Source organism: Drosophila subobscura, chromosome A (assembly GCF_008121235.1).
Source record: "Drosophila subobscura isolate 14011-0131.10 chromosome A, UCBerk_Dsub_1.0, whole genome shotgun sequence".
In the NCBI taxonomy this organism is placed as follows: domain Eukaryota; kingdom Metazoa; phylum Arthropoda; class Insecta; order Diptera; family Drosophilidae; genus Drosophila; species Drosophila subobscura.
Window position 1 is genome coordinate 1,161,955 of NC_048530.1, and position 10,687 is coordinate 1,172,641.

Below are 10,687 nucleotides of genomic sequence, written 5' to 3' on the forward strand. Positions count from 1 at the left end.
TTTCCTCAATGTAACTTCTGCTTTATTTTAAATTTTACAACTAACGGTATCTTTACATATATAACATGTAAAAAATAGAATTAAGGAATAGTTAAAAAAACGTGTAGCACAATGGAGGTGACGGCCGACAATGAAGCGAACGAAATCTTGGCGAGCCAGCATCCAGCCTTTTGATGTGTCTCCTATGTTTGCCAAAGGGTAAATGCAAAGAAAAACTAAATTCCATTAAGGAAGAGAATGTGTGTGTGAATGAGAATAGCTGGATTCACAGGCGTAAAGGATAATGGGGATGCTCGCTGCGACTGCTGGTGGGGTAAAGTTTTAGACCCGGCTCGCTTTTTCTCTGCTGACGTCCTGCATCATGACTCAAAATATAGGCTTACATCATGCCACCCATGCCGCCCATTCCTCCCATGCCACCCATTCCACCCATGCCGGGCATTCCTGGGGCAGCATCGTCCTTGGGAATCTCAGTCACAACTGCCTCGGCTGTGGTCAGTAAAGAGGCAACACCGGAGGCATCCGTGATGGCCGTGCGCACCACCTTCGTGGGGTCAATGATTCCCTTCTCAATTAGGTTGCCGTATTCACCCTTCAGGGCATCGTAGCCATAATCTCCAGACTGAGTTTCTACCTTTGCCACGACCATGGCTCCATCAACGCCGGCATTCTTGGCAATAGTCATGCAGGGCATGCGCAGGGCTCGGCGCACGATGTCCACTCCAAGGCTCTGAAGAAGATTAATGATAATATAACTCAATTGAAGCTTAATTGTTTGAAAAGCATCCTATTACCTGATCGGCATTCTGAACGGCTACACTATCTAGTTTCTCGATGCAGCGGAGCAGGGCGGTGCCACCACCGGGAACGATTCCTTCTTCGACAGCTGCGCGAGTGGCATTTAGGGCATCGTGTACTCGGTCTTTTTTCTCGTTGACCTCAACCTCGCTGGAGCCGCCAACGCGAAGCAGAGCAACACCGGAGGCTAGACGAGCCAGGCGTTCCTGAAGCTTCTCCTTCTCATATTCGGAGGTGGTCTCGCCAATTTGGTCCTTGAGCTGATCAACGCGTCGTTGGACGTCCTCCTTTTTACCCTTGCCCTTCAGCAGCAATGTGTCGTCCTTGGTAATGACCACCTCCCCTACCTGCCCGAGATCGCTGATCTTAACATCCTCCAGCTTGACGAGGTCAGCATCATCGCCAAAGACAATGCCACCAGAGGCGATGGCCATATCTGTTAGGGTGGACTTGCGGTTGTCCCCGAAGCCGGGGGCCTTGACGGCGGCCACCTGAAGGCCGATCTTCAGGCGATTCACCACCAGAGTGCTCAAGGCTTCGCCGTCGATGTCTTCGGCAATGATCACCAAGGGCTTGCGCTGCGTGTTCGCCAGCTCCAGTGCAGGAATAATGCTCTGGACCGAGGAGATCTTTTTCTCGGAAAGAAGCAGGAGAGCATCTTGAAACTCAACCTTGGCTCCCTTCGAAGAATTGATGAAGTAGGGCGAGATGTAGCCACGGTCGAACTTCATGCCTTCAATCACCTCCAGCTCATCTGTGAGGGTCTTGCCGTCCTTGACTGTGATGACACCATCGCGTCCGACTCTCTTCATGGCCTCGCTGATCAAATTGCCAATGGCCTGGTCGCCATTGGCTGAGATGGTGGCAACTTGGGCGATCTCTTCGGGAGTCTTTACAGGGCGCGACATACTCTTGAGGTTATCCTTGACGGTTTCTACCGCCAGCATTACGCCGCGACGAATCTCAACGGGATTGGCGCCCTTGGATATCTTCTCAAAGCCCTCTTTGGCAATAGCTCTAGCTAGAACTGTGGCAGTAGTTGTACCGTCGCCGGCCTCCTCGTTCGTGTTGTTGGCCACATCCTGGACTAGCTTAGCACCAATGTTCTGAAATTTGTCCTTCAGTTCGATGGACTTGGCCACAGTTACACCGTCTTTGGTAATCTTGGGAGATCCCCACGACTGCTCGATGATTACATTGCGACCTTTCGGTCCCATGGTCACGGCCACCGCATCGGCCAACACATCTACACCCTGTAGCATCATGGCGCGCACCTCGGCGCCAAACTTCACGTCCTTCGCGTAGCCCCGCATCGCCAGCTGGCGGCTGATGGAGGTTCGTGCAAGTGCAACAGGTAAGCGGAACATCTATGTAGAGAGATCAATGGATGATGAGAATCAAGAATCAAATAAAAACCAACAACAAGCACAAGCACGTGCACGTGGTGCCCGCAAATTTTGTGTGGCGAATTTAATATCTTTATACCCGGTACTCGAAGAGTAAATAGGGTATATTGTATTTGTGGGGAATAACGGTTGTATGTAACGCACAGAAGGAAACGTTTCCGACCCCATAAAGTATATATATTCTTGATCAGCATCAATAGCCGAGTCGACGGAGCCACGTCTGTCTGTCCGTCCTTATGATCGCCTGGATCTCAGAGACTATAAAAGCTAGAGCCACCAAGACCACAGACCTATTCACACTCTGCTTCGCGCAGTGGCCGCACTGACGCACCGCCGGCCGCTGGCTCTGCCACGACTCTGCAGTGTGTGTCTATAGGGGAGGGTGGCGGTGTTGTTAATGTAGATGACAGATGAAGAAAAAAATGTAAAATTTGACAAATAACCGCTTAAGTGCAGATGTAGTACTGAGTGCCGGGTATAAAAGTTGTGACGCGTAAAAACGTGTGAACGTGTAAGGGACGTGTGAGACGCTTCTTACGCAACTTTTATACCCGGCACTCAGTACTACATCTGCACCTTAGCGGTTATTTGACAAATTTTACATTTTTTTCTTCTTCTGTCATCTACATATGTACATCAGGGCTCGGCACGGCCCTATCCCATGGGTGCGGGACAAGGCGCTGCTGCTGCGCTGCCCTCACGTACACGCGTATTACAGTGATTCGTACCAATACCAATACAGTGAAATGTTCCGTTTTGCGTTCGTCTTCACACACAAACGGTGTGTGGATTGGGATCCGATTGGATCATTATTGTAGCCACAATGAAGAAAATAATTTGCAGTGGCCAAACCCACCCTGTCCCGCAGCTTATATTTGTTTTTTATACATTCTCTCATTCACACTCTGCTTCGCGCAGTTTGTGGCCTCTGCCTCTGACACGTCTCTGCTTCTGCCGCCACTCTGCCGCGTTTCTGCCCTGACTCTGCAGTGTGTTGCTATAGGGGAGGGTGGCGAGCAGAAGGAGCGTGTTGGCGTGAGTAGTGTTGTTGGAGTAGAGGACAGATGAAGAAAAAATGTATGATAACCGATAAGGTGCAGATGTAGTACTGAATGCCGGGTATAAAAGTTGTGACGCGTAAGAAGCGTCTCACACGTCCCTTCTCGTTTAGTTTTTTTTTATCTTCAAAATTGTAGGTTTGGAAGGTTTTCGCCATTTTGCGGGGGAGGAAGGGAGCGGGGTTAATTTTTGAAATACACTGGTTTCAGTGTGAGCATACAGCAGTCTGGAGCCAAAATTTGGTGGCTCTAGCTCTTATAGTCTCTGAGAACTAGCCGACAAACAAGACGGACGGACGGACGGACGGACAGACATGGCTCAATCGACTCGGCTATTGATGCTGATCAAGAATATATATACTTTATGTTACATACAACCGTTATTCGCACAAATACAATATACCCTATTTACTCTTCGAGTACCGGGTATAAAAACAACAAATTTGATTTCATTGCTGATTTCTCTCAGGGGTGCGGGCTGCCAGCATTTGTAGGCAAGCCGTCGTAGCAATTGTTCGAGGCCAACACTAACAGAAACATCACCGAGCATTCCAGAAGAAATCGTTTATGTAACCCATGTTATAAAATAGATACAACGAAAACCGAGTAGGGACCCTATTACGAAACACTAAAATAAGATGAGAGGAGGCGAAGCCATTGCCCGGCCTCCCCAGTTGCCAGTGGCCACTTGCAATTCGCTGACATATGTGAAATTGTGTTGATATACCGGCGATTAGGGGAAAACCATGTGCCCCGGCTCTTGAACATTTCTCTTCAGTGTAAAATTTGTTCGACATGTGCAAGGAGCAGCATTTTGGATTACCATTCATATTTTATGGTAAACGGGGCACAATTTTCGAAAATGTACCAATGAAGTCATAAAAACATGAGTTGCAGAGCCTTTGCCTAGATTGTTCCCTATTATATAACAGGTTCGCGCCAACACGCTCAGAGATATATAAAAATTCAGCGAAAGCTGCGCGCAAATACACCAGAACACTCGAATGACGTATTCACTTAAAGCTATTTATTTTTACTTACTTTTAATAGAATTAGCAAGGTATTTAAACAGAGGACTAAATTCAATTCAAATTATTTGACGCAAATGCTACGAATGTGCCGACACGTTCTGGTTGGGAAAACATCGATATTGGTCACCATCGGTAGAGTCCACTATCGATAGTATCGATACTATTGGAAAATTTTAGACCGCATTAAAGCCAAATACTCAGACCCGAAAACACGTTTGCTGGCTAAAACCTAGTAGTACTCAGATAAAAAGAAGGGGCCGCTAGAAAAATCTGGGATTATATTCGTATAGAACCGATAAGAAATGTGGTCACGCAAAAACTACTCTCTAGCGGCTGTACGCCAGGAAGTACTCAGATCGAAAAACTAACTGGCCTTTTAAATCTAGAAAATCAGACGATAGGATGATAGATAGATTGATAGTATTTGTGTGGTATTCGTTGGTATGTTGCTAGCAGCTCGACAAATATACATAGATCTGTTCTATATTCCGAGAGGGTACCCAGCAAACAGATAGTAAAGTCTCAATCAAATGGAGGCAACAATGCCGCTGAAGTTGAAAGATAAATGACCACAGTGATTCTAAACGACTTAAGCTCGTTTAGCCATCAAAGCCATCAAACGGCAAAAAAAAATGAAACAAATTTTATTGGTTATATAAATATATATATATATATATATATATATATATATATAGCATTTATTTGCATTTTGAATTTGTTTAACTTATTTGAACGCCAGTATCTTCATGTTGCCAAGACACAGACCCGACTGGGCTGTTAACAAAATGTTTAAGTTGTTTTCCTTTTGGAACCAAGTACTGCTCCACAGGGTCGTGCCAAGGGGCGATGGCGGCAATTTGGACTCGAAAGTATCCAATTTTGAATAGGAAGGTTGCATGGAGGCACCGTTTTACAACTTAGCAACGGGCACAAATATTTCTTGGCACGGCCTTGCCTCTCCACCAATCAAAGAAGTCTGCAGATGTTATTCCCAGCCATATGCAAATTCTCTGTCATATTTTCAAACTGCGGAATATGCAAAGGGTATCGTTTCATGGGTTTCCATAAATGAACACATATTTACATATATGATTTATAATACTCAACGGCAACGACCGTCCTGGATTCTTTCCTGCAGATATGGGTTTAATCAAATTTGTCAGCGCTTATTTCGTCGATTGTCCTCCCCCGATCATGCAAGAGCCGCCCATCCCACTAAAAGCAATCTCCTGCATGGATCCATTTTGCATTCATTGTTTTATTAACCTTTTATTCAATTTTCACACATTTTCAAAAAGGTAAACAAAACAACACAGCTGCCTGTGAAGTGTAACCGTACGGAATGCGGTTTTCACCTCTGGTCACACTCTGCTGCAAGCAAAATATATTGCACAGTTTGCTAGCAAGCGTGTTTTTCGATCTGAGTACTAGGCTAAACTATGCAATGTATTTTACTAGCAGCAGGAAGTCGATTGGCTTTGTTTACTTTGTTCCTGGGGTGACTATAATTTCTGAAAAGATCTACATTCTGGTCAGAAAATGTTAAATAAACCAATCAAAACAGTTCCGCCAGCCATATTTTAACGCAATACAAATTTGATTTATAAATATATCGTTAATTTAACTCAAAGATTTAAAGATATCGACTCGATTTATAGAAAAACATTAAATTGTTTTCACTCTTTGACTTACATTTTTACTCGGTACTCGAAGAGTAAATGGGGCATATTGTATTTTTCGACGATAAATGTAACAGGAAGAAGAACCCCCGACCCCATAAAGATTATTTACATATATTCTTCATCTGGATCAATAGCTTTCTTTCCATCCGTCTTTCCCTGCAAACATAATAAAATGAAGGCAAAAACGCAGTCGAAGTGGAAAGAAAAATGACCACACGATTGTTCCGATAAAGCGAAGTCATGCGTGGGACGTTACGTATTCCGGCTGGAAGGAAAGAAAGAAACTCATCAGACTGGACTTGGTATCAACACAATTTAATGAACATTTTAAAACTACATACATACATATGTTTAAACTTTAAACCCGTGCGACTCAAGTATTCACAAAATTGATTCTCTGCTCTATGCCTATTATGATAGGTCCAACTGCAAGCATGTAGTCTATCAGGGAATCCAAGTCAAACTGCCCCATCCTGTGGAAACAAATATTTCATTCAGAATACACTTGTATGCGAAAATGCATTACTCAAGATGCCCAGCATTGTCGCTAATTAAGCTGAACCCGTTTTTGCCATTGGCCAGGTATTCCATGACCACTATACGATACGTCTTGGCTAGTTTGAGGGGCCTGTAACCGGGAACTTCGCAGTTGGAGCATCGCGCGCGCACACTAACGACACGCTGACCAGAGGCAGCCGTTAAGTTGTAGTCTACGCGGATTCCTGACACCTGTAGGAAGCGGGACGACTTCGGCGCCGACGAGCTGGCATTCATCGACGCCACACTGTCTTCCAACAGATCCCAAAGATGCTGGCCTCGTAGAGTCAGGGAAACCAAGCGATTTTCCCACGGGCACATGGCAACCAGCTGCTTGTATGTTATGTCTGTTGGGTGATTCAAGTGGGCTCAAATAAATTGTCGGTGCTATTCGTGTAAAAAACTTCAAACTTACTACCAGCTGGAATGGGCACCCGGAAGTTTCCTTGCGTTGTTAAGGCAATGGTCACATTGCTCCAATTAGTGCTGAAAGCGTTTGCATCCCTAAGAAACTAACGATACTTGCAATGGTGAATTTCTGCATTCTCGATATCGAATGGTCGACTCACTGCATGCAGCATGGCGTCTGTGTAGAGATTGCCCAGGTTGCATTCCCCCATCGAGCACTCTTTTTGCTGAAGATACACTCGGCTCTGTCCCACAATTCTATTGGATGCGACTTCCAGCTTGGCTTGCCAGGGCCGCAGGGACTGCAAGACCGTTAAATCTTGAAATCAAGCCAAATTATTTCATATCATATTGCTTGTGTTACGTGGTTTCAATATTAAGAAATAAGTATTAAGAATTTCAAGAATAATGAACAATTTGATTTTTAATTTTTACGACAAAAACAAATGTATTGGAAAAAGTTAAACAATTACAAATTCATTCTGGGCTCGAAAAATATCAGTTAAGCGCAGTAATGCGTCCCTCAAGTCCTACGTAAATGGGGTCTATGTGGGCCGTGTAAGAGATCAAAGCATCCACGTCCGTTACGCCCCGCCTGGAGTCAAAGAGTAAATTAATTTATTGGACCAGTGTAATTGGGTAGGGATTCAGGGAGGAGAGGATCGGACGTACTGGATGTCTGTGCCCTCTGCTAGCATGATGTAGCCATCACCGCCCTGTTGAAGAAAGTCCGGCGAGGTAAGTCGGTAGAGCCTGTACGGATCTAGGGGCTCGTAAACGGGGGTTTCGCAGTCAGCGCAGCGAACATAGACGGAAACGACACGCGAATAGACAGGCTTGGTGTAGTCGTACTTGACTTTAATGCCCGAGAACTGTAGGTTAATGTAAGAGCTGGCCACCCCGTTCTCTAGGTCGATCTTGCTCACCGCATGCTCTAAGGCTGCGACGAGCCTGCTACCAGGAAGATTGTAGGCCACTAGCGTGTTCTCGAATGGGGACATGCTGACCATGTGGGCGTAGGTGAGATCTGTATGGAGGAAGTGCAGTCAACGTCAACTGACGATCAGTGGACATGCCATCGCAATGTACTTACTGCCCCGGGGGAGCTTCACACGCAGACCACCAATGTTCATTAGGCCTGCGGAGACATTTGTCCAGGCCTTCTGATCGAAGGGCGAGAGTCCGATGAACTAAAAGGTATGAGAGCGAGGTGTAATGCAAAGACGGCACTGGGATGAGAGCTCAACTTACGGAATGCACCATGGCATCGCAGAAAAAGCTACCTAGGTTGCACTCGCCGGCACCACAGTCGTCCTTAGTCAGATCTACTTTGGTGGTGCCAATAACGACCTTACCCTGCTTATCGATGACCTCTTTCCAAGGTTTAATAACATCAAGAACGGCCTCATCTACGGCGAACACAAAGCACAACGCACGGAAGAATTGGCCGAGGATCAGTCCAGGGCTCTTGCGGAGCGCGATTTCGCTATAAAGCCCCAGCCTTAGCACCATACTCACCTTCGGGGACGTCTGCTCCCATGTAAATTGGGGCACCCTCAAAATCCAGAACGTCGCCGTTGTCATCGAAGTAGACAGTCAGATTGCCCACGTATCTGGCGTAGGCCGAAGCCTGGACGATGAGCACGCGGTGTCCGGAGCTGTGGATGACTTCGGTGGGATAGTCGCCCGCTGGTTTGTGTGGACCTGGCGGGTCGCCAGTGTACAGAAAGGTGTGCGAGTGGGAGCCGACAACTACGTCGATCCAGTCACCGGCGTTGGCTGCGATCTCCTTGTCTACGTCAAAGCCGCAATGCGAGATTACGATAATTATGTTGGCCCCCTGGGCCTTTAGCTGCTGTGCCTCCTCGCGAATGGCGTCGCTCTCGTTTCGGAAAATCAATTTTCCTGTGTTGGCCAGGTCCTATATGAAAGAAGAAATCAATCGTGGTCGCCAATAGATAACAAGTGGATCTACTACTTACGTATGTGGTCTCCAGTATAACGCCAATAAGTCCAATCTTGCGACCACCCCGCTCTATGATCATAGAACTGTTGTACAAACTCTCCATGGTGGGCTCGTGTGCACAGTCCATGTTGGCCACTAGCATGTTTGTGTCAATGGTCTCTAGGAAGGGAACAACGCCCTCGACCCCGTTGTCGAACTCGTGGTTACCTAGCGTCTAAAATGAAAACATCATTAATAACACTAGCCAACAGCAGAAAAACGCCATGCATTCGACCCATTTATTCCAAACTAACAAGCACCCTGCGTCTGCGCTTGCTGATATATAGAAAAGGACACGTGTAAAAGTGTATTGAATCATTGTAACTCATTTCATAACCACAATAGAGTTAAAGTAAAAGGCGCACTTTTTTGGCATAGCCCAAAGGGGCCACCGCCAAGGGACGGTAGTCTTCTGCATTCTTTCCTAATATCACATCAGTTATCATGCCCGGAAAAATGTAATACACAGAAGGAAGCGTTTCCGACCCCACAAAGTATATACATACATACATATATCCTTGATCAGCATCAATAGCCGAGTCGGTATAGTATATGTCAGGCCGTTCGTCTGTCCCTCTTGTTTGACGCCTAGTTTTTAGAGACTATAAGAGCTTAGACTTGTGTTAAGACTCATGTGATATCACACTGAATCAAGTTCGTTTCAAATTTTCGCCTCGCCCCTTTCCGCTCCACACAGGTCGAAAATCTTTTGTATCCACAATTTTAAAGATAAGGGAAAATAAGATAAGAGAAATAAATACATATGTCAATACGTAGGGACCATATCTATCAGGTCACCAAATTGAGATTCGATTGAATCATTATTGTAGCCAGAATGAAGAAATGAACCTCCCTCTGTCTACGGGGCGTAATATCAAAAACCGCCATAGAAAAGCTTTTTGGTCTCTCATTTAACATCTTGGTATTGGTAACACACATCCACCAAAAAACGAATACAAATGAGCATTGGATATAAAAAATCGGAATTTTTCGACAATTCAAACCATTGCCAGATCCTAGCAGTGGATGTGCTCCGCTCCAACTCACCATGGCGTCCGCCGGTAACATATTGAGGAACTCTTGGGTGACGTTCCAGCGGCCAATGTTGTACCAGAGCGTACCCTGAAAGCTATCGCCCGCATTTATGTAGATCGGGTTGAACTCCTTCTGCTGCTCGAGAAGGCGCTTAACAGTGTACACGGTCCGGGCATAGCCGCCGATGCATTCCTCGTCGCCGTCGCAGACCCCGCCACTCGTGTCCGTGGGCTCGAATCTGCAGAAGGGAATCGGGATTAGAATCCACTCGGACTGGGCTGGTGTTGGGTGACTCGGATCAGCTATCTTTGTCATGGCATTATCGTTATCAGAATCACTATGGGTATCAGCGTGCTTTCACATGAGTGCGGTAAATGTTTTTGATAAGCTCCTGGCATGGACTGCCGTTGTTTACGGCTGCCTCAGCGATGGCAGTCGCGATGCGGGGCCATAAATTTAATTAAATTTTATTACTCTCTTAACACTGTAATACTTTACCTGGCATGAAAGTCGTTTATATGTATTATAGAAAGGGGGAATCTGTTCTCTGCAGCCTCCATTACTCGAATCGTAAGTGCCAGGATTATTACTGATCGCATCAGCCGGGTGAACATGAACTGCATCTTTATCTCGGTCATAAGTGCTTTCAACGAAAAACCGCAACAAAATTATTATTCGTCCGCCCGATCCAGGTGCTGTCAAAAAAGCAACTGAATGGCCAAAGCTT

The 10,687-nt window shown here is 45.9% G+C and overlaps 2 protein-coding genes across 3 annotated transcripts; both read right to left on the minus strand.

Moving 5' to 3' along the window:
- On the minus strand, positions 1-4,432 carry LOC117898442 (heat shock protein 60A). Its single transcript, XM_034807851.1, has 3 exons — positions 4,304-4,432; positions 795-2,165; positions 1-730 (listed from the first exon to the last, which is right to left on the minus strand). The coding sequence occupies exons 2-3, from the start codon at positions 2,163-2,165 to the stop codon at positions 380-382; spliced, it is 1,722 nt and encodes a 573-aa protein (XP_034663742.1). The 5' UTR covers positions 4,304-4,432; the 3' UTR covers positions 1-379.
- A 1,884-nt stretch (positions 4,433-6,316) lies between these two features.
- Positions 6,317-10,687, minus strand: LOC117898452 (apyrase). 2 transcript variants are annotated; one of them, XM_034807863.1, is made up of 8 exons: positions 10,459-10,687; positions 9,973-10,198; positions 8,903-9,100; positions 8,439-8,841; positions 7,082-7,239; positions 6,928-7,024; positions 6,502-6,859; positions 6,317-6,448 (listed from the first exon to the last, which is right to left on the minus strand). In XM_034807863.1, exons 1-8 carry the CDS (start codon positions 10,596-10,598, stop codon positions 6,349-6,351), a joined length of 1,680 nt encoding a protein of 559 aa, XP_034663754.1. In that variant the 5' UTR covers positions 10,599-10,687; the 3' UTR covers positions 6,317-6,348. The 2 variants fall into 2 exon arrangements, with proteins under 2 accessions (XP_034663754.1, XP_034663764.1); XM_034807873.1 differs by lacking the exons at positions 6,317-6,448; positions 6,502-6,859; positions 6,928-7,024; positions 7,082-7,239 and adding exons at positions 7,325-7,515; positions 7,593-7,947; positions 8,014-8,110; positions 8,172-8,329 and having other exon boundaries at positions 10,459-10,679.

Bases quoted from the DNA above. Each gene is read 5' to 3' on its own strand.
- LOC117898442 (XM_034807851.1), bottom strand. From the start codon at position 2,165: ATGTTCCGCTTACCTGTTGCACTTGCACGAACCTCCATCAGCCGCCAG. The intron at 731-794 runs GTAATAGGATGC...AATCTTCTTCAG, and splicing joins CCGTTCAGAATGCCGATCAG to AGCCTTGGAGTGGACATCGT.
- LOC117898452 (XM_034807863.1), bottom strand. From the start codon at position 10,598: ATGACCGAGATAAAGATGCAGTTCATGTTCACCCGGCTGATGCGATCA. The intron at 10,199-10,458 runs GTAAAGTATTAC...TCCCTTCTGCAG, and splicing joins ATAAACGACTTTCATGCCAG to ATTCGAGCCCACGGACACGA. The intron at 6,860-6,927 runs GTAAGTTTGAAG...ATCACCCAACAG, and splicing joins GGTGCCCATTCCAGCTGGTA to ACATAACATACAAGCAGCTG.